The sequence below is a fragment of the Rhinolophus sinicus genome, chromosome 3 (assembly GCF_057876585.1).
Source record: "Rhinolophus sinicus isolate RSI-liver-muscle chromosome 3, RSI-T2T, whole genome shotgun sequence".
NCBI lineage: Eukaryota > Metazoa > Chordata > Mammalia > Chiroptera > Rhinolophidae > Rhinolophus > Rhinolophus sinicus.
The window spans coordinates 43232419-43256078 of record NC_142503.1 but is presented as its reverse complement, the minus strand read 5'-3'; the positions used below and the strand labels follow the sequence as shown (position 1 = coordinate 43256078).

The following is a 23660-nucleotide window of genomic DNA, read 5'->3' as shown; positions in this document are numbered from 1 at the left end:
TTTATTTCTAGGCTTACTTAAATGTTTTAAAGATATAGCTATTTCAGAAAATCTGGCATTTAAAAAATAGCAACTGTTTGTTTTTAGATAATGCACAGGACATTATTTAATGTAGATTTAATGCTTTAAACTCCCTGAAGGTCCAATTCCTCAAATCCCACTCAACTGAAATGAACTCTAGAGGCTTAAGAAAGAGCAAAGGGCTTTTCATGGTTCTCACACTTGAGAAAAAGCAATCTGAATTCTTCTACAACATAACTACATATGTAAACCTGCTATTACGAACATGAACTAAATGTATAAATATATGTGAACCACAGCATAAAATCTCTCATACATAAGCATTTAAATGAAGTAGGGAGTAACTTCCTCCAACATGGGCACACGATAAACCCACAAACAATACTGCTTTAACTGACCTTTCTAGACTTTCTTTCTTCTTAGATTTCTTGCTCCGCCTCACCATCCGGCTCTTATAGCTGTTTCTCCTGGCTGGTCCTGTTTTGATTGATGTGTTTTCAAATGGTGTAGTGGTGATTGACACCTTATTCCCACTCTGTTAAAAAAAGTGAGATGGTATTAAAGGGAAACGCTGTAAAAACAAGATCAGAACAGATAGGAGATTCAAAGACAAAGATACTTAAGGACACGCATACCAAAGGACTTCCATTTCGAAATAACCCTTTAAGCAATGAAGTCCTAGGGAATACAGACTGGGTGGAAGCAGAATGTGACATTTCTTTAAGAGGGTGGGCTCTGCACTCCACAGATCTGAGTTCAAATCCACGTTCTGGGACCTGAGGAGGTTGCTTCTCTTTCCTCTGTCTCCACTTCCTGTCCTATCTAACAGTAGAATCAGCCCGTCTCACAGGAGCTCCTCTGAGGATCACACAAAAGATAGAGTTTGTAAAGTCTTTAGCACCCAGTGTGACACATGGAAAGGCTCTATAAATAACAGTCAGCTTCATCCATATGTATTAAGTATAAATGTGCCCAGGGGCTGTCTGCTCTTGGTTGATTTATTTTTCTTTCTTTTCTTTTTTGTGTTTTTCCTTTGACCTAGAAATCAAAGAGTAACAGAATTGAACGAGACTTTTATTTTTCATTATTTTAAAAGGTTCCTTTCCTATCACCATAAAACCTGTCAGCTTGCAGAGCTGGAAAGTTTATGCCAGTGAGTATGAAACCACCTCTTTTCAACTAGGTCACACGAGGTGAAGTAATTCCTGGTGAGTCTGTGGGCCCTCTCACTCAGGCCTGGGACAGGGGCTTGCTGGGCAGGCCTTGGGGGCAGATTGGAGAATGGAGTCAGAAGTCAGGCTGAGGGACGCTCAGGGCTGGTGGGCAGGACTGATCCCCTTCACTCTGGCATCAATGACCTCTCCTGGAATTTCTTAACAACCGGGGAGAAACATGTCCTTTCTAAGTCACAAATGGTACTGATTACTCTGAAAAGATTAAAAGTAAAAGGAGTAGGGCCTTTTAAAAAGCCTATGCCTGGAAGACACCTAGCAATTCAGCTCTGTGGTAATAAGCAATGGGGAGTTAAGTATGGTAGGGGCAGGGGACTGAAAAAACAAGGATTGACTGTTTTAATGGTAACCCCCACCCCCCAATTTGGAAAGTAATAAGATGCCATTATAAGAAGAAAATAATAGAGTATAAACAAAAAAATAACAACCATTGAAAAGCCTACTACCTCGCTAATACTAGTAATATTTCAGTATTATTTCCTGCAGGTCTTTTGTCAGGCATGTGTATATTTTGCGTATCTATAGACATACTTTATAAATAATTTTAATCTTAAATTAATCTAATATTTAGGTTTATGTTGTATTTTCATTTCACATTATATAACTTTGAAAAACTTTCCCTTCATCATTAAATATTCTTTAAGAATGTAATTTTTATTGGCTGTATTGTAATTTTCCATGAGATGGGTGAATCAAAATTTAACTACTTCTCTGCTGCTGTTGTTTTCTGCTTTTCAATTTCAATTGAAATAAAGATCCTTATCTATATATTATTGTCCTAACCTCTGACATTTTCCTTAGATTATATAATTAGACTCCATGCCCTGAATCAAAGGGTCTATTTGAACTTTTTAAAGACTCTTTGTACATACTGATACACAATTTTCCAGAAAGTTTGTTAATTTATCCTCTTGCTAGTAGCACATGAGTACCTATCTTACCACAGCCTTGTCAGAAGTGAATATTAATGTTACACAAATTACCAATTTTATAGAAAAGAGTTATATCGTTTCAATTTTCATTTTTTGACAATTAACTGGATGGATGTTGTTTCATTTATTTTGGTCATTTCTTTTGTATTTCTTTGGGGGATGATTTGTTCATGTTTCACATCTAATTTAGTTACTAAAAGTCTTGGTGTTTTATAATTGATTTTTAGAGTTTTTAAAACATATTAAGAACATATAATCCCACATCTAACATCATAATTGTAAGAAACATTTTAGTGACATGGGACTTAAACTTGAAGAAAAAAAACTTATTATGAAAGAATAAATTATATGTTATATATGCAAATGCCAAAACTTTAAAAATAAACATTTATCTGATAGTAGAGACTGAACATTCTATTTATTTTTAAATGGAAAATTCAGCTTGCAAGTGTGAAAACAAAGAAGGTTGTTTGAAATGGGGTCTTCACATCAGAAATTGAGTGAGACCACACTAAAATTTTAGCTTTTCCCGTATACCTTAGGTGAAGGAAAAGGGCACAAACGTGGTGAGAGTTCATCTTTCATTGAAATTCTTTCAATCCTTTTCTACTTTCATATAGAGAGGGGGCACACAGGGCCATAATGATCATTGGGAGTCTTTCATTACTTGAATTCAGTTCCACCCTTTTCTAACCTAATTCAGCATTGACTTTTATATCTTTATCTAATTCACCTGGAATTTTTAAAAGCACATTTTGAATATTAAAGTATTTTCAAGTCATGAAGATTGACGCCTCCTCCTCCTTCTACAGAGGCTGGTCCAGAGGACAATTCACTTAACTTATGGAAATACAATAAGAGATAACTTTCCTAAGGGGAAATACAGACACAAAAGATGCAGAGTACCAGTATTTGGTTAGAAACATTAATGATTACAAAAATCATAAACGACTGGAAAAATAACTTTGCAGAGAATAGTTGAGAAACAGGAAATCTGCCCCCTGGTGGATCCATCCGCTACAGCACGGGTTGTCTAAATGGGACACTAACTGGATCGGTTATCCTCAATAAATTCTCTTGGAAAATGAGCAACCTCCTATCAGAGAAATTCTGTGGTACTTGTTTAAAAATAACAACAAAAAATGGGGCCAGCAGACTGTTAAATTTCAGTAGTTCCCTTTTACTTTAAACTATTTGTGTGATTAATGCACAGTGGGAGAGAAATGGTTTTAAGCTGGCTGAACTGAATACAATAGCAGAAGTCAAGTCTATCCAATCTCTTCTCTCAATCTGGCTCCGAGTTAGTTATCAGTTAGCCTTGGGTACCTCTTGAGCTAGGCTCTTTTTACATTTCTTTCTCTGTAAAATGCACATGGGGAAAGATGCTCTTCCTGCATACCTGTGTCCTTGACCTAATTCACACACTCCACACTGGCCCCAGCCATCTTGCACACTCCATCCCTTTTTTGAACCTTAGGCTCCAGCCACACTCGTTTACTCATGCATCTCAAGCACACTGAGCAATCCTGCCCTTGAGTTTTTATGAACTCTCTTTGTTTCACCTAGATTGCCCTTCATCCCCTTCCCACGTACTAAATCTCCAACCAGCCTTCGTAGCTCTGCAGATGACCCCTAACTCGTCACACCTGTCCACCCTGGTGGCAGGCCACCACTCCTTCAGAACTTGGGCCATATTTCCCGTCTGTTCCTTATGTTTAACACTTCGATTGTAGCCTGGTATTGCCACTGTCTTTCCCTGTGAACATCACACTGTTACTTATTGGCAATCGGAGAACTTCATGTATACGCGTAAGCATTCTGGTGTAGGAGTCGAAAGCACAGACTCCAATGCTACACTGCAAATCCTCTTCTGTCCCTTCCTAGCAGATAAGCTTGGGCTGCCCTGCTAACTTCTCCCTGCTTTAATCTCTTCATGTGTAAAATGGGACATTTGTATTTATAGCACCGACCTCAGAGGGTATGAGGATTACCTGAGCTTATTCATGTAAAGCAATCTCTGTTACCTATCATTCTTATGTGTCATTCGTTGTGGGACCCTTGCAGTACCTAAAACAATGTTCTATACATTTTGGGGGTTCAGCTAATACGCAAAGGTAGTAATAATGAGGCCATTTGATGGTCCCCACTTTAATATCCAAAGGTTTCCCAGAGTTCATGGAAAGGAAATTTTTGAAGCAGGGTCTGATGAAGCTTTATGGTTTCTCTTATGCATTGGGGATTTGAATTAATGCTATCCTAAGAAAGCAACGTGGTTGAGTCTAGTGCTTCCTGGATGAGAGGGGTTAAGCCAGGCAGGCTATCATGTGAGCAGGGGATATGACTGGGTCAATATGGCCTCCACCCACCACTAGAGTGAAGCCATGAAACAAACAGGGACTATGCTGACTACGTGTATAATCCAAACAATAAATAAGTATTGTGCATGCATTTCTAATCACATACATGCAGCCCTATGAGATGTCTCTTCTTCCTCTTCCACTTTATACTTTGTTCAAGATCGCTGGTTAAATTTGGAAGGAAGCTGCATGATTACACAGCTCACTGGGAAGATAATTGAATCCCTTGCATCCTCTTTGTTTTGTTATAATGGTTACGTCTCTTGAGTGCTTCCTTTATGAACCAGAGGCAAGATCCTCTGCATGGGACAAGGACTGAGCATGCCATGGCTTCACAGGGCGCCAGTGGCTCTCCATTGCAGCATGTTTACACAATTTCAGAGATACACACTGACTAGATGTAGGCATGAAGGCACCTCGTAACCAGATGAGGAGAAAATGTTATAAATGAGATCATGTGATTCTGCCAAGAGACCTTTAGGAGAAATGTACGTTCACATTTCATAGAAGAAGGAAGAGAGGTTTTTCAAATCCAGAATCATATTAAAATATAAAATAAATGATGAAAATGATCAATTATATTTCAGCAACACAAAGATACAATATTTGTATTGTAAAGATACAATATTTCAGTTTATTATTTATTCTTCTGATTTTATGAGCAGACATGTGAAATTATATAAAGATATGCTGTGGCAGGAGCTATGCTGCATAAAAGACAACACTGTTTTAAAGAATGCAGAAGGACAAACATGTTACCACTTAAAATCCCTTTGTCCTTCTTTTAATTGTTGATACCAAGATATGGGAAAGCTCTAATAGTGTGATAACAACTAAGAAAAGCTCAGCTACAAAACACAGGCTTATTACCTTGTTTCCCCGAAAATAAGACCTAGACAATCAGCTGTAATGCTTCTTTTGGAGCAAAAATTAATATAAGACCTGGTCTTATTTTACTATAATATAAGACCAGGTCTTACATTATAATATAATATAATATAATATAATATAATGTAATGTAATGTAATGTAATGTAACGTAACATAACATAATATAATATGGGTCCTACATTAATTTTTGCTCCAAAAGACACATTAGAGCTGATTGTCTGGCTAGGTCTTACTTTCAGGGAAACAGTACCTAAAATAAATGGTAAAAGAGCTCTAGAAAAGCTCAAGGAGCATTTTAGAGATAGAGAGCACCTCTGTCTGTCTATCTTTGTGGTCTCTAACCAAATGGAAAGGCTTATATATTGGATATAGTAGACAGAGGGATAGCCCTGCCAGTTGGACAAAGAATATTATCAGAGATAGATGGTGAATGAAACTAAAAATTCAAGGCTTATGGCATATAGGTGCCAGAAGTGGCATGATTCTACTTAGTAGCCAGATTGCAAAAGTGTAAACTTACTTCACTCATCTTAAGTCTTTTATTACCAAACCGAATGGCAACTACAACAAGACAGGAGTCAAGATACTACAAAACTAGTCATGAGGTACTTGGCTCCTCTCATGGTGACTTTTGGACAGCGAGCAAAGGAGAACCCCATGGGCCACCTCAATTCCATGAACATTTATTGAGTAATCACCTATATACCAGGATCTGGGTAAATGCTGGGATGGACGTGGGAAATTTTAATAGTAACTCCACATGTCTCCTGCAGGGCTGCCGTCAGATTTGTTATGTGTTCAGCATGACCATAAGCTGATTTCCAGCACTGCCTATGGCTCTGCAGTGTTCTCTCCATATTCAGTCCTATCCCTCTGGTGATGAGAAGCATGCATTTGTGAGGAAGTTGGCTAGTTAGCGGAACACCCTCTGGGTACAAATGACAGCAAAGCAGCCCCCAACCCCCAAGGGGCTTGAGCCCAAGACCAAAATCTCATTAATGCTGTGAATTAATCAATGGCAGTAACTCTCCTACAATCTGCTACTTGACACTGGATTTTTGAGCATACATGCTATTACTACTCACAGAACCTAGGCCAGACCAGAATCTTTTGAAGCACACACCTATGTTGGCTGGGGGAATGACAGAGAAGAAAGGAGAAAAGTCACTTAACTGAACTTACTTTTGGAAGGCTTCCCACACCCACTTCCCTGTAGTACTGTCCAAATCCCTCATTTTCTATCAAGTTCCAGTTAAATGTCACTTCCCTGTGATCTCTCTCCCCACTCATAGAATATTTTCTACAAAAGTATAAAATGCCTCCCTCTGCTACAACCCTGACTCATTAAGTTGTATTTTATCTGCTTACACATCTCCTGCATCTTCCATACATTTTGAAGGCAAGGACCATACCTTAATTCCTGTGTTACTAATGTCTACTATGGTACATGCCTCAGAGCCAGTGTTCTAGAAATTATCTGCATGCACGTTATTTAAATGACATATCTGTGTCTATGCTTTGTCTCTCAATAGGCCACAGATTATCTGCAGCCTTGGCTCACGTCTCTATTCTGGTCGCCTTTTAACAGTGCTCATGAAGAAAGAGGTCATCCAAAAATCCATTTTCCTACAAATAGAGACACTGCGTTTCTGATCACAGATAAAGTAGTCTTTTTTTTTTTTTTTCTGGAAAAAAAAAAATCAAACTTACATGCATCTTTATTTGTTTTAACTAGAATCATAGTTAGAGCTATAACTTTAAATTCTAGAGTGAGCAGGTGGCAAAACAAATAACTCAACAGAAGTGAAAGGATCAGTGTAGATTCTCTCTGAACACTCCTATTCATATTTTCTGTGATCTTCCTACTCTCTAGGCTTTATTCAGCTTATGTTTTAAATAAAAATTCATCTCCATTCAAAATCCTTTGTATAGGGTAGGGGAGTGGGGTTAATGACTGCTAGAACCTCTTCTTCCATTACCACCTATTTATATAATTTCTAGTATATGTGTTTACATTCACAATTTCAAAGGAAATCCAACTCTCAGACTAAACTTTCAGATCAGACCCCACAGTTTAACACCACTTTGTCTTCTACTATAATAGAAGAAAACCTCCTGAATCTTCCTGAAGAAAATCACCTTTGGGAATACTTGATTTCCAAACAGATTTCCCTATGTGAAGTACATAAAACAAAGAGAACCCTTACCATTTGTTATTTAGAATAAAAAGCGAAATAAAAGTAGGAAGTGTTTGTGCAGACATTGGACATGTTTTCCACAATATAAAACCAGAGAATTCCTATCTTTGTCTTTAACATTAAACCTGAGACTAACGAATACTTTTCTCAGTGATGAGACTGTCAGTGCATCAGAGATGAACTCTAGAACTCAAGTATAGAATTCTTGGTCCTAGTTCTTCCTGGCTACCTGCCTCATCTGTATGGCCATGACAGAAAAAAGACAATACCTTTAGCAAGAGCTCTATTACTTCCGTGTGGACAAGTCCATGTACCGGTTCTCCATTGATGTGTGTGATCAGATCCCCAGCCTTCAGTCCTGCCTGGCATGCTGGACTTCCTTCTTCTACATTCTAAAGTCCAAGAGGAGAGGATACACTTGTAAGGAAACAAATGACAACCCTAATGCCTATAGTTTCTTCTGGCAGAATACTCTGAGTTAATTAGCAAGATCCTTAAGCTTCTAAGAGGAAGTCAAAAAGGCACAGTTACTATTTCTATTCCGTCATCATCCTAAAGCAGGATAATTCCTATGGTTCCTTTAAAAAATTCAGGTAATTTGAGAAGGTAGCTTTTTTTTTTTTTTTTTTAAAGAAACAGAAGGCCGGCGGGGGGAAAGCTAAGAAAAAATAAAAGAAGGATGGAAATAGGACTGGCTTTGACTATTTCTAACAGTTTGGTACAAAGAGTGGACAATCAAATATGAAAACTGGACAGAACTATGAGAAAGAATTACTGTTTGCTAAATTCAATTCCATCACATAGGTAAAGGGAAAGAACACTAAAGGAAAATGCAATAGGTCCCAAATGCCAGCTTAACAGAAAAAACATTTGTTGTTAACTGTGCATTGGCCAATGCATCCATTCCCCCGTTTGGCTGGGAATGAAAGATAACAAGGCACGAGAGGCTGTTGGTCTTACCCAAACAATATGGTGGACTGTATAGATGTCACTGTCGCCCACATACACTCTGATGGCTCGGATGGTGAAACCATAGTTCTTCCCTGAACTATGGATGACAATGGGCTGATGTGGGCTGGCAGAGGCTGCTGAAGAATCTCGGCTAGGAGAGGAATCTCGTGAAGAAGAAGGGTCCGAGGACAGGGAATGGGGAGACATTGGACTTCCCAGGGGAGAAACAGCAAACATATCTGTAAAAGAGAAGCCAGTCATCAAAGCTGATCCTAGTCACACAGACAGGAATGCAGCCAGCCTTTACCACATCTACCGGCTGAGGCTGGGAGCATGGTTGCAAAACCAATTCATTCATTTCCAATAGAAAAATAAAGAAGAAATAACAAAAAAAAAAAATTTGTTGGTAACTAGCATGGATTTCAAAACCTGTCAAGGAAACTTCAAAAGTGTCTCTATTTTAACTAATTTTTTAATGAATACTCTAAAGTTATAATTTCTTAGTTCTCTATGCTAATTAAAACACACATAAACCTTAGCTACTATCTGGCTGTGACATTTTTATTTAATGTATTTTATTTTAATTAAAGAAACACATCACGGATACACACATTTGAAGTCCACCTTCACACAGAAAAGACTGTCTTGTCTGGACTAGAGTAAGATTCTCAGGCTCCAAATCTTGCCCTAAGCAACTTTAACACGGTCCTTTTCAAGTACCCACGGCCAAGAAAGAAATGTTCACTTTACCAGGGTCTTTTTTATATTATTATTGAATGTAATAATATTATTAGGTTGGTGCAAAAGTAATTGTGGTTTTTGCAATTATTTTTAACCTTTTAAACCACAATTACTTTTGCACCAATCTAATACTACTGATTGAACATTTTTGGTCAAGAAAGCACTGAAAGGGCAACTTCTTTATAAAAAAAGAAAAAAAATCACTCCTTATTACTGTGGTTTCAACTGATTCTCTTCATATATTACTTGTATTTCTAATAAAGTTTCTGAGAGGATGATGCAGGTGAAATATAGAAATTTTAAGAGAAATTCAGTTCATATTCCAAAACACCAATTCTACTTTGTTTTCCTTGTTTTATAAGCAAACATTTTTTATTTATAGTTCATATCACTGTTGCAGCTATGTGACTCTAAACAGATTTTAACTAGTTATGCAAAGTGTGTGTGTGTGTGTGTGTGCGTGTGTGTGTGTGTTAGAGAAAAAGAATAATCTGCAAAGGATACTGAGGTTTAAATGTCAGCTCAGTTGGAGCCAGTGCTACTGAAGACTCACCGGTGTGGTGAGTAGCACCGCAGCCACAGTAAGCGGAGAATATCCACCATCATTCGTTCCAATTCTGATGTCTGTCCAAAGTAGAACAATGAGCTAAATGTATCACTATCGATGCTCCTTCACTCTCTGACTTTAGGGGGCATGTTGGTGCTCTTTTCTGACTACCTGCTATCTAATCAAGTGGCCAGGTGAAAAGCCAGACACTGGTGGGCAGGGACTTCAAAACATGCCAGCAAGAAGAGGACAGAGTGGACACCTGGGCCCAAACTGCTGAAAAGCCAGGTCCTGGGTCCTTGACCTCATCATGAGTTCCCTTATCGCCTCAAATTGAATACTGGCTCTACTTGACCAAGACGTAGGCTTTCTCATTGGCTTTCAAAAGTGGCTGACCCACATCATACTCACCTTTTCAACTGCAGCTGCACTGGGGGTGTTGCCTTTGGGTTTGAATAGGAATTCAAACTGGGGGGATAGGTGTTTATTTTATGTTGCTAAATGGGACCCCTCCCAGAGAATAGAATATGGTAGGTGAGAACTATCCCCAAATGAGCATTTGTTTATATCCAGCTTCTTTCTGCACAAATTTGAAATTTCTAAACAATTTCTTTGTATACATGGTCTGTATTCTTCCAAATGCAAGCCATCTGTAATACAATTCAATTGCCACTTCTACTCCCTTGCTGTCATTTGAGTGAGAAGTCACAACTACTAGGGTGCATATTTCATATCTGCCAATGGAATTATTACAGACTTAGTGATTACTAAAGGCAAAACCAGGTTGTAGAAAAATACCGCAATTCAACAAAACCATAATTAAGCCCAGTTTCTAACACAGGGCAGAACCTGATGTGACCACCAGGAGGAGGAAGCATAGCTCCACAGACAGGGCTGGGAAAACTTTTCATTTTAGTGCTGTCTGTGACTCTCTGCATCCACAGAAATAAAAAAAACACCTTACTTCACTATGCCTATTTCCTCATTAATTAGATGAGAAAAACTACACTTAGCTTTCCAACATAGATGCTGCAAACTGCTCTGTAAAGAACATAAATGGTGCATAGTCTAGGGAAGAAAAATTATTCAGAACAGGGAAATTTGTCACTTGACTTGGGAGAGGGGAGAGAAAAGAAAGGGAAACAAATAAAAGCAATAAGGCTTTGTGGGAAGGAAGCCTACTTCATTCCCTGATGCAGAGAGAAGTGAGAAGAAATAAAGCACACAAGCTCTCTGGGAACTCCAGAGGTTCTGCAGGGAGAGCTCTAGAGAGCTGGGCTGGGTGCAGTTGCTGCTTCAAACAACCTTGCATCTCAATCAGCATTCCAAACCAGAGGCAGGGGAGGGGGCCACATGCACAAATCAAACAATTTCATGCGAGTAGATGTCTCTCTACCTCCTGGGATCATGAGGGACAGAGCACTGGCAGAAAGGGACTTTGTGACTTTCCCCGAGATTTTCTTTTTTTCTGTGCTTTCTAAGCGCTGCCGAGCCATGTGAGAAGCGGATTCACTGGATGGCTTTGAGGAATTATCTGTACTGTCCACACACTCGCTTCGTCCGTTTATCTGATCCAAGTGCTCTGAAAAACTGCCAACTGTACAAAGAAGAAGGGATAAACATGTTCAAGAAAATTGGGGAGAGGAGAGGTGGGGAGAGGGCAAGAGAGAAGGAAGGACAGACGCTGGGAAACATACTCCCACATGGCTCATGAGTCCATATGGTGTCAGACAAACATTAACAACACATGACTGGTTTGAGAAAGGTAAAATGGAAGAGGTAAAGATGAAAGAGATGTTAATTCAGGTTTCATTCTAGTCATATACAAGTCGGCTGATTCTTAATCAATGACTCCATTTAACTAGAATAATTATTTTCTAGAATCTATATTTTACAGCCTAATAGACACAACTCTCCCCCCTACCCCACCATGGAAGGCCATGCTATGAACCAAACAACACCTTATGAACACCAGGACCACCTATTGTATATCGTCCTCTGATAACAATGATCATTGTTAGCAATGCTGTTAATAATGGTTTTTGATATGTGGACATCATTTAATCACTTCATGTAGACTTAGGCTTGTGTCATCTCCTACCATCTTCCCAGGACACACAGGACAACTAGGCTCAGATACACAACTTATAGAAAAGTGTCTAAAGGGTCTCCTTTGACTTCTCACACTTTTTACTCTAAGCTCCTTGTAGATTTCATGGGAAAAGACAAAGGATATTACTGGCTATATTACTCGATGGCTCCCTGCATCTTCCTGGCTTTTAATCTAGACAGTGTCATATGCTGATCTGCCCCGAAGTTACTGGACCAGCAGGGAGATCCCTTCCCTTTTAAGCCAGCCATGCCTTCTTTATTTTCAATTTCATTAACCTTTAACATAAACTGAAGATTTATTTTTTTTTGCAGTTAAAAAATTAGGACTTCCTTCAGTATAGGATCATAAGAGAATATAACCACATATGTAGGAGGATGAAGAAATGGAAAATCACTGATGTCAGTCGGGTGCACAGGCCAAGAGTAAAAAAAGTTCTTGAGCAAACTGACATTTTGAGTCTCCCAGAGAAAAAAGTTGAATGATCACCCCTTGTGTTTCCTCCTATGCTTTCTTTCATGGGCTATCAGATTTCTTTCTTTCTTTCTTGTTTAAATCATTAATAACAAATCTTTGTGTTTTCAGGAAAAAAAATACTTATTTCATTTTTACTTATAAATGCTCTAATTGTGTACTTTAAAAATCATCAGCACTATTATCACCTTAAGATATACAATCCACATAGAGAATTTAAAACCACACAGAAAATAAATGATCCTTTGAAAGACCAGCCGCGACACTTTAAAGTGCTGACCACATGACATTCTTCCCCTAGGAACAAGTTAAGCTTAACTAGACTTAAGTAACATATGCAGCACTAGACTGCACAGTTGAAGTTTGGCCCTAGTTCCTGGAAGGTGGCACAGACTGTATAGGGTCAAAGCTAGAGGAAGCTGGCGACGGGAGAGTGGGTTTGGGCACAGCACAGTTCATGACCATCTACTGTGCTGTCTGTACAGGAAGATTCACGGACTTCCATTTGACAGCCATCTGACCTACAAAGGAAGACAACCATAAGGCAAATGTCTACAATCTTTCTACTCCTATATGCCCAACTGAATTTTACTTAACAGTGCATCTATTCCTTTCCCTCTAAATAAAGAAATCAACTGGTGAAGGACTGATAAAAACTGCTTCACAAATCAAAAATCTCATCTCAAAACCCTTAAGCTTACTTTTTGATAAGTTAAACACTCCCTTCTCCACTCTAATTTGGTTTGGATAATATCATTGACAAGCATAAATGAAAAGCTGAATCTCTTTACAGTGAATAATTTGTTTGAATGCATTTGAGCACTACACCTAAGAGTTCAACACTTACTTTCCCCTGATTCAAATACAATGTAATCATGAAAAAAGAGAAACGGTTCTATAGCTGTACGTCCCTAAATGCCAGAGGGTGAATATATAGTGTTCTCTTTTACCATCTCTCTCTTTTGCCTCCACCATCTCATTTCATAGCACTATACATAAGCCTGTGTTTCTTTTCTGCCAATAGTGGATAATGTCATCTTAATGTTCTAGAAATGTCAAGGGTTCTTTCCTTTTGATGGCAGAGCAATATGAAAATCAACAAATTTAATTTTACTACAGTCACGGTTTTCAGATTTCCTAATTACCCTTGGCTATGAGCAAATCAGCTCATCTCGCTATTCTGTACAGCCCCCAACGTCTTTGATTATTTTTAGTGAATGTATGGGGGGAGGCAGAGAGAGGGTGGTTTGAATCTATTAATCAAAATGCATGGCAAGACCTAGGCAGATTTTTTTTTAATTATGAAAGTAATCTATCAAATGCTTAGACACCATTCTCCTCCCTTTACCTCCCACCTTTCTGATAGTTGGTGGGTTGTAAAGACTAAGAGATCATCAACAATTCACCATATTAAGAAATTTTAAATGGAGGTAAATATATTCTACTCAGAGTAAGAAAATACACTAAGAAACAGATAGAGACCTTAGTAACTGTAAATATAAAATACTGAGATATTTACATTTGATTTGATTACCAAGCTCAATTAAAAATGGTCAGGGATTCTAGATTCCTAGGTTGTTTTTACACTACTTTTACACTGCTATTCTCTTGGCTTTATAAAGTTAAGATGAGCGGAATTATCCTGATGGAAACAGTGCTGAGGTAAAGAGAGAAAAGAAAGAAAACAACAACATTATTTTTCCCCATGATAAACTATAAGTACATATGAAGCTCCTCCACAGAACGAAATGTTTTAATGAGGCTAAAATAAACCCAGCCTGTTAAATTTGTTTTTCTGAAATGATTAAAAAAAAAATTTACATTATGAATATTCAATTAGTTTAAAAAATGTTCATGAAAATTCTTGGAATCATTCATGGTTATCAATATAATATAATGAATATTGTTTAATGAAAACATTTATTATAGCAACCCAAAGCCATATCCATGTTTTATTTTCTTTTAAAAAAAGCATAAATGTGCTTTGCTCTGTAGAAGGATACGCTATGCATAAAACTCTTATAAACCAAATAATATTTTAAATGCACTTTAAGGGCTTGCTCTAAGGAAGCCAAGTTTGATTTTCAAATGAGGTCACATCTATTATTAAGGGCCAACAAGTATCTATGATACACTAAGTATTCAAAAAACCTGTGAAAACACTATTCCTGTTTTCAGGAAGGTTACTTCACATACAAGTGGCGTTATAAAGTATTTCCACAGAAAAGGCCCAAACCATTTGACTGTCTCCCAAACAAAGATGTCTTTCAAGAGTTTCTTACTCCAGTTGCCCACAGACTGGGAAGGCAACTTTTGTCTACAGTGGAGTGGTTTTATATGCACATAAAATACCAACTTGGATTGTGTTGGTATTTCCGACTCCCCTCTCCCCTCTGAGTCCCAGGTGCACAGAAGTTATTCGTGAATCTCACAGTGTAAGCATCTTTCTGTGTTCACCGGGAGTTTGGTGTGGAGAGAGAAGTCATTTGGTACATCATGGCCCCTTAATAAAAACCAGCTCCATTTCAAACACCCATTTCAACACAAGAGGGAAAAGTGGCTTTTTGCTGTACCTTATGGGTGATTTAAAACAGTTTTGAGGACAATTTTGACCATTTGACTATTTGATATTGCCCCTTACTCCTAACTTTGAGTTACATGCAACCCCACGAGACATGCCTTTGCCTCACCACCAGAGTACACGCTCCCTTAGTGTGCTCTGACTGTCACCACAGGACCCCACCGACACCCAACTGTGAAGACCAAGCCTGGCTGTCAGGTCAAGCTGAAGCAAGAATGGTTTGCTATGTGGCTCTGAACTCAGGATGGGCCTGAGGCATCTGATCTTAGTTCTTCGGAGCTCATCCCACAAGCCCAAGAAGTGGGGCCATGGAGGGAGTGTAGTAGCACAGGTCACCATCACCCCGACCTGGCTAGGCCCGTCCAGGACTCAGCACTGGCAGTCACTTCTCAATGTGGGGATGTTTGGATGGCACGCCCCACGCCCAGGTGCTTACCTGACAGGGTGGAGCTGCTGATGGTGCTGGCCGGGGTGGTGACCTCGGGCTCCTCCTGAGTGCACTCTGCAGCAGGAAGGGCTGGCTTCTCTGGCTCCTCGTGGAGGTCTCCGGGGCAGGGAGCAGCTGCATCTTGTTCTACTTCTGTTGAAATAGCCAGTTTGGGGAGCAGGCCAGAACTGAGTTTACGTCTGTTGCTTTCAGTATCTGATGAGTTGGATGTGGATAACTGTTGTCTTAATTAAAAACAAAAACATTATTGATTATATTCCCCGTACTGTATTTCACATCCCTGTGCCTATTTTGTGACTACCAATTTGTACTTCCTAGTCCCTTCGGCTTTTTCACCCATCCCTCAATCTCCCTCCCATCTAGCAACCATCAGTTTGTTCTCTGTGTCTATGAGTCTCTTTCTGCTATGTTTGCTCATTTATTCTGTTCTTTGGATTCCACATATGAGTGAGCTCATATGGGATATAATCAATAATGTTGTAAAGACTATTTAGGGTATCAGATGGGTACTGGACTCATCACAGGGAATCACTTCATAGATTATATAAAGGGCTAACCAATGCACTATATACCTGAAACTAATATAAAATATTAACATATACACATACAGTCACGGTATATAAAGTACAGCATAGGGAATATAGTCAATGGTATTGTAATAGCTATGTACAATATCAGATGGGTAGTAGGCTTGCTGGGGTTATCACTTGTGAGGGGTGTAAATGTCTAGTCATTATGTTGTTTTGTACACCTGAAACTAATAAAAACAAAAACAAAGTCCTGTATACATACATACATACATATATGCATACTAGGCAACTGTGTTCAGGAAGAATTTTGGAAGAAACCAGGTATAAATCGACCTTAGATAAGCCTAACCAAGACTCAGTGCAGTGGTTCATAAAGTGTGTTCCCAGACCAGCAGCATCAGCATTACCTGGGTACCTGTTAGAAATACACATTCTCAGCCCCACCCCAGATCTACTGGGTCATAAACTCTGAGGCTGGGCCCGGCTACCTGTGTTTTTACAGGCCCCGCAGGCGATTCTGCTGCACACTCAGGGTTACGAACCACTGCTCTAGTAGCTACTGCTTATGATAGTTTTTAACAGGCATTTCACATACATTTCAGAATACTCTGAACTCCAGCTTAATGGTTCCGTGGATGGCAAAGCTGTGTTTTTGGTTTTGTCCCCAGGGTCTTCCTTCTCTTCTCCAGAATTCTGAGTTATTCGATCTATACTGCTGAAAACCTGGAAGGTAAGAAGTCAGTGCTTATTAACATCTTCCTGAAAGAGTTTGTCAGGGAAAAAAACAAAAACAAAACTAAACCCAAATCTTGGGAGAAAAACCTGAGAGTATGACTAAAGTTTGAATCGGGACGTGTATTCAGCGGTACTTTCCAATGCTGTTTACTTGTGAGATGAATGGCCAATGTATAATTTGTTTTTTCTTTTGGAGTGGGGAGCTATGAATTTATCACCTTCTCACCATATCTCGTTATGGATTTTTGTATCTGCAAACAAAACTCATAGATGCATTGGGGTTTCTAGGCCTGGGGATCAATGCACACGTCAGATTACTTTTTAACCATGAAGTCAATCAGGAAAAGAAAATCACAGAGATAAAGATTTACTGGCTACCAGTCGGGATGGAAGAAGAAAAATGAACTGGAATTGAGTGAGAAGAGAAGAATAAATTACCTGTTTCAGGATGTGGGGGGGGAGGGGAAGGGCAGGGGTGTGGTACATATTTGGTTATGAGTCAGAGGTATGTGTTTGGCTTATAAATCACACACACAGACAGGCAGCTTCATATGTTGGTACTTGGATTTCTGAAGGGGATCAGAGCTTAGGCAAAGCTGAGATCTCTGCTGTGCCACAGGAAAGCTGAAAGGTAAAATAGGGAGCTACAGCCCAGCCCAGGAAGCACTTCTTACTGCCCAACTCGGCCTTTTGCTGCTTTCATGGGAACAGCCCTTCAACCACCTATATCTACTGGGGTTAGGAGGAAGGTGGTTAAGGAACAAGAGACAGCAGGAAGGAAACACAGTTGAGGGGCTGGCTTTGATGGGCCAGAGAACAGGTAGTTGAGGAAAGCCAGGCAGCACTCAGTGATATCAAAGCTTTTGTCCCGGCCCTGGGACAGACCTGCCAGCACACCCTCCAGGGAAATCCCTACCTCTCTATGTCCTTCGTGTGCTGGCCAATTTGCAAATACATTCTAGGCAGTCATTTAGAAAAAGGTACAGAACACTAAAATCACTAAATGCTACAGAAGAGCTAAAGGGTATCATGCAAAATGGCAACAGAAAATATATAGCTACTGAAAATAGCAAAAGGAAGAGAGGGTGCCTTCTAGGTCCATTTCTATTTTCCTAGAGCCCTGCTGCCCTGTCTCAGAATTATCAGGTTTCCTTGTTCTGTTTGTCTGTTTTCATCTAACCACTCTCAGTAAAAAAACATCTTTCTCAAACATTAACTTTATTATCTTCTACCATTTCCAAAATTCTAGCATGGCTTCCTCCTGCCTCTTTAATTAACTCACATCATTTTGTATTGTTGGTTACCAGACTTTCTCATTCCACAATCAACTATCCCCAAGTGTCTTAGGTTTTGTCAAGAACTAAGCCTTCTCCTTCGTAGTGTAATCTGTGTGGTACTTAGAAAAAGGCTCTGAACACACTGAGTTCAACGTTCTTCATTACAACATGAAAGAAATAGGGGCGGGGGGTGCATCCACAGCCTGGCACTGAACTAGACCAGGGCACACAAGGCAGCCAGCATATACATAGCTATAATGTACTCCAAAGATATGGCTATGAGTGGCAAGTCTGTGCCTCCAAGAAAAAAGATAGCAATCTGTGGAGAGTAAAACAGAGAAATATACTCCTGAGAGGGGGTAGGGACTCTGGATTATCAAGACAGTGGGGTCACTTTTCCTCAACAAGAAGGAATAGTAAGTCAGGAGATCGCAAGTCCAAAACACTGTAGGCTGTTTTCACAGTCACTTCCAGCTGTTGAGAGGTACCAACTATCTGGCCAGAGACACCCTGTATATTCACACCATATTTCACTTACTTTTGAAAACCTATGTGAACACGAGGAAAACTGCCTTATTTCCACATTAAAATCTTCATCATTCGTGTCATCTTCTTCCTCAGTCTCCATATGATGATATTTCTCTGACCGAGCTACAGAGAAACGTTTGGGAACAGTTCCAATTACTCAAAATGTCAGCTTTTAATTTAGATATTCTAATTATTAGTTTCTGTCTCAAAGTCACAGTACATTTAAGAACTCATAGGTTCTAGACTGGAAGGTTCAATGAAAAGTAAAGATAATTTTCTACAAAGTAAAGGCCAAACAATGTTTTATGTCAGATAATGCACGTACTATCAAAATAACTTGTGTCATCTTCAGATTCCAGTTGGGGAATAAATTCTGCCTTCTGTCTCAGCAAACTGTTCCAATCTAAAGAACGGAAGAATCTATGCTGTTTGACTTCATATGCACCACCTGGGGGCGGAGAGTGGAGGGGAAAATCAGAGGAGAAAGTGTTAAACTAGCCTCCAAATAAAGGTAAAACATTTGTTTTTAAGAACAATCAAAAAAAAAAAAATCAATCAACAGAGAAATAAAGAAGTCATGGAAGTCCTACCTTTTCATTCTATAACAAAAACATCTAAAATTTCCCCCATTACTTATCAGATTTGATTTTGCTAAGAGCAGTTGCTATGGCACGTTTTTCACTGTTAATTTTTCCAGGGCTTCCTCCATTTTTCAAAGGTTAATGATGTGGCCACTTAAAATCACATTACGCTGAACCTGGGGATGTGGACACACATTGGCCCACAGCAGACTTGCTCATTAGAAATCCAAAGAAATTCTAACAAGGAGCAAAATGTGTTCACAATATTTTCCCTGAAGGTTGGGTTAATAAAGATGAATTTTTCCTAAATAGTACATAATGGTTACCATTCAACTTTATTGGATTGCTCATTAACACAGGTAAGAATTAGATTCTGTGGATTACAGATTTTTAAGAAATGGGCAAACCTGTTTGACAGACTTATAATGCATGTGACAAACATCAATCACAATTCCTAAGTTTTAGGCCTCTTTTTGCCAAGTCAGTACGAGAGCACAATTCAGTGAAATGTGTTTCACTCAGTTCATGATTTTAAAGAGTTATTTTGAAGGGCAGGCCCCATCAAAATATTACACTATACCCCATGTAAAGAGAAGACGGTACACATGTCATAAAATCAAAGCGTGAGAATCAGGCCACTGCCCTGCCACAAACACACACACTGTTGATAAAGGAGACAAGGAAGAATCAACCTTGAAAAAAAATATGAGGAAGAGAGATTTCTCACAAGACTAATACCAGGGTCTAATCAGTCTCCCTGCCAGGAGATGCCTTTCTAGATGGGGTATAAATGCCTCTTTAATGCTGTTGTCACCCTTGTTTCGCATTCTTTCCTCAGTGGGGCACAAAAGGAATAGGAAGAGAAATGCAAGCTGAATGAAAAATGGGCTGGATCTTGGGGTGGGGAGCTGTCTGAGTGGTTCAAATGTGGCTCTGTCCCTAGCAGGCCCCTTTAGCACAAGGTGCAGGTTGGAGCTCCAAACCCAGTCAGGAGAAACTAGTGTTCTGAAACCAACGGAGTGGAGAGAAAAGAACAAAGTGGGGAAATCACCCCCCTTAAGAGAATGGATTCTTCTTTACAAAGCATTTGATTAGAATCTTTATCCAGGATCTTATCCAGACATTCTCCGTGTTCATAGCACAATACTGAAGTCTGATGTTGATGAGAACAGCGATACCATTAGCAGCTGTCATGCAAGGGCTGATTTTTGACAAGGATTGAACTGGATACTAGAGGCATTGTGTTTCCTTTAATTACATCATTGAAAGTAACCCCACGAAGAAAGCATTTTGGGATGGGGAAACTAAGGATAAGCAACAAAGCATACTGAACCACAATTCCCCAGTGAGGAAGGTTTGGAGGGCTGAACAATGTCTATCTGAAAACACCCAGGTCCATTTTCACACGCCATATAAAGGGAAGACATGTTTCAGTTTGGATCCTTATCCTGCCATCTTTCTTGTATCAATTTGCAAATGGATTCACAACTACCAGTATTGGGGAACTGAGACAAACAGCCGACTCCTGAGGCTGTTCTCATGGCACCTTTGCAGAGTCCAGCTCCCGTCCTCCATGCATCCTGCCTCTCATCCAGACCAATCAGTGTCCCCAAACATAGCTGCCAGTGACACCTTCTTCAAGTCATCTTATCTTGGAGAAGGTAAAGGGCTTAGATATTTTCCCAACTCCCTAACTGTGTCAACAGCACTGAGGTCCAAAAAGTCAAGCCCTACTTTGTAGCCCAACACACACTATGCTACAATGACCATCACTTCAGCTGCTGCTCATGGGGACACACCAAATGGCAGCTCTGATACTCCAAGGTCACTCAGCTTTACCCAGAAAAGCACAGTTCTCTAGAGCCAAGGACTCAAATAGCACTTCTGGACCATATCCAGAGTGTCTGGTTTTCCACTCCCCTGCCTGCCACCCTTTGGGACACAAGTTATGAGAGCATTTGCTTCATCTCTGTGGATGATGACAAATGGGTCCTCCCCAAGGAGGCATAGCCCACTGCTGAGCCAGCTTACCTTTCTCACACTTTGGTCTTTGTGCACCACTGAGAAAAGGTTGCTTATCACTGGGTCCTATTTCTCATGCGCTTTTGGAGCGATGGGGAACAAAAAAATTAAAGGGACACACTGGGGAAAAACAACCTCTGGGCTAAACTGTTGGTACGATATAGAAGCAGGCATTATGAGCCAAATGAGCCAAATGCAAATCACTGGACGTAAGAAATGCAAATGACAGCTCTCATTGTAAGAATTCACCAGGAAAGGAAGGGAAACAAATTATTTTTTGAGCCCTTATTATGCACTAGGTTAATGTACTAGATACCTTCATGAGTATGTTTGCATTTCTTCCTCACATCGTCCTGTGAAGTGCATAACATACTCATTTTCATAGATTAGGAAACTGAGCTTCAGGGCAATGAAGGAACTATTCCAGACCTCCAGCTGGTACATACGTCACAGTCAGTCACATATGAGCAGCTCTCAAGTCTAGTAAGCCAACGCAATACCCTACAAGTTCAAAAGTCTAGTTCAAGTACATGTTCCCAAATTGCAAGTTATGCTTTGGCACTAATGTTCTCCCTTGAGTTTTTCTCTCCTTTCATGAAAGTTTCTTAAACATCCATTATGCTCTTCGCACTCCTTTTCTCAGCCTCTCTAGTCTCTTGGGCAAATGTGCATTCGCACATTTTCATGGTGCATTATTTTGCCCGCTAAATATGCATTAAATCCAAAATGCTGTCATTGGAAGTAGCATGGCAGGCCTGTGGGATTCTCAGCCTCATTCGCTGAGCCCTACTGGGACCTGTCACGTTGGACCTGCCTGTTTGGCAAGCACTTCTTGACAATGCTAAGAGCTTGGGCAGGGTCTTTCAAATGTCTCTTTTGAGCTTCTGCTAGATTTGTTTTTCAAACTGTCAAACCTGAAAAGACCAAAAGTAGCAGTCCAGAAGAAAACGTGCAGAGAGAGAACTTGCAGCCTATAATACATAAACATGGACGTGCTGACCCTCATCATAGTCCTGTCTCATTAAATCAGGCCCAGTCAAGAATCCAAGTATCCTTAGAGGAGGGAAATGGGCAGGATATTAAGTGGGAAAACTCTCCAAACTGACACATGAACACTGAAGGGAAGGGGACTCTTTAGAAGGGGTGGGCTGATTCTAATATAATTTGAGTCATACCTTAGGACAGTGCTTCTCTGTGACAGTTGATTAGGACATGTAAATAGATATTTGGATTGCTGCAGGCCAATCTTAAAACACCAATGTTACTTATATTCGGCTCAAGTGAGTGAAAAAAAAAAATCACTCCTCGAAACTATGCCCCATACAGAGCCTTGACACCAATTCTTTGACAGCGACTCTTATCTCTTGAACCATAAAGCAAATCTGACTGCAGGTCACAGAGGGGGGGAAATAACAAGTTTGCTCTGTCACTTCAGAGAAAGGAAAAACCAAATAGGGTGGGAAGAAGTGTAAAGTACTCTGTTCAAAGAGTTCAATCAGCTCCAAGGGAGGGGCACCACCACCATTTCTTTATCTCATATGTCCAAAGGGGAAAGCATGAGATTATACATGCAGAAAATTAAAACGACAATACCAGCAGCAGCAGTGTCACATCTGGTTCTAAGTGCCAGAGTGGGTGATCTTTTATCCTCACAATAATCCTGCAAGGTGACACTACATACTATACGCTTCATTCTACAGATGAGGACTTGTGGCAAGAGAAGGGAAATAACCTTCCCCTGGTCACACGGCTCAGATTTAAACTCAGTCAGTCTGACTCCAGCGTTTGTGTCTTTAACTTCCACACATCCACTGAAATAGGCAAAAAGGCACACCGTACTCTATTAAGAAGCTCAACTCAAAACAGTTTTCCTAATTGAGCCCTGATTTTAAACTTTGATTCTCTAATGCAGTCTGCAAGATTTTTCTGTAAAGAGTCCATTAGTACATATTTTAGGTTTTGTGGGCCAGACAGTCTGTCATGACTACTCAACTCTGCCACTGTAGTATGAAGGCAGCCATAGACAATATATGAATGAATGGTATTGCTGGGTTTCAATAAAACTTTATTTATAAAATAAAGATTTGGCCAATGGGTTTTAACGCATCATCATAAATTCTAGCAGTGCAATGTTCCATACTTAAGCACAAACAGAGCTCTCCAACTGGGGAAGCTGTGGGCAAATGTGGAGAACAACGTAAGATAAATATTTAGAGCTGTTGCAAATGATTTTTGTCATGGAAAAAAGGGGGGAGAAAATCGTTGCTGCCATATTTTCTGATATTTCTATTAAAATGGAGTACAATGAAACATTCCATCACGCCAGTTATCACTGATTGAAATTGTGAATACTGAAAACATTGTGTGTGTGTGTGTGGGTGTGGGTGTGTGTTTATATTTAATATTTAGTCTCATCTAGATAAATTCACATACTAGGACTCTATATTGGAATCTCTAAGTCTGTCTATTCAGAATATAAGGAAGAAAAGGAAAAGGAGGGGCAGA

The 23660-nt window shown here is 39.7% G+C and overlaps 1 protein-coding gene across 13 annotated transcripts in view; it reads right to left on the bottom strand.

The window, feature by feature from the left end:
* The window catches only part of MAST4 (microtubule associated serine/threonine kinase family member 4), a 545650-nt gene that overhangs the window by 8791 nt on the left and 513199 nt on the right, over positions 1-23660 (bottom strand). For 10 of the 13 annotated variants that reach the window (XM_088796536.1, XM_088796537.1, XM_088796534.1 and 7 more), the window contains 8 exons: positions 18878-19000; positions 18563-18675; positions 16608-16735; positions 15471-15706; positions 11266-11466; positions 8591-8820; positions 7900-8022; positions 420-556 (listed from right to left, as the gene is read on the bottom strand). In XM_088796536.1, coding sequence (XP_088652662.1) covers positions 420-556; positions 7900-8022; positions 8591-8820; positions 11266-11466; positions 15471-15706; positions 16608-16735; positions 18563-18675; positions 18878-19000 — 1291 coding nt within the window. The remainder of the gene's footprint in view (positions 1-419; positions 557-7899; positions 8023-8590; positions 8821-11265; positions 11467-15470; positions 15707-16607; positions 16736-18562; positions 18676-18877; positions 19001-23660) is intronic. The other 3 variants (XM_088796539.1, XM_088796538.1, XM_088796547.1) reach the window with 1 other exon arrangement.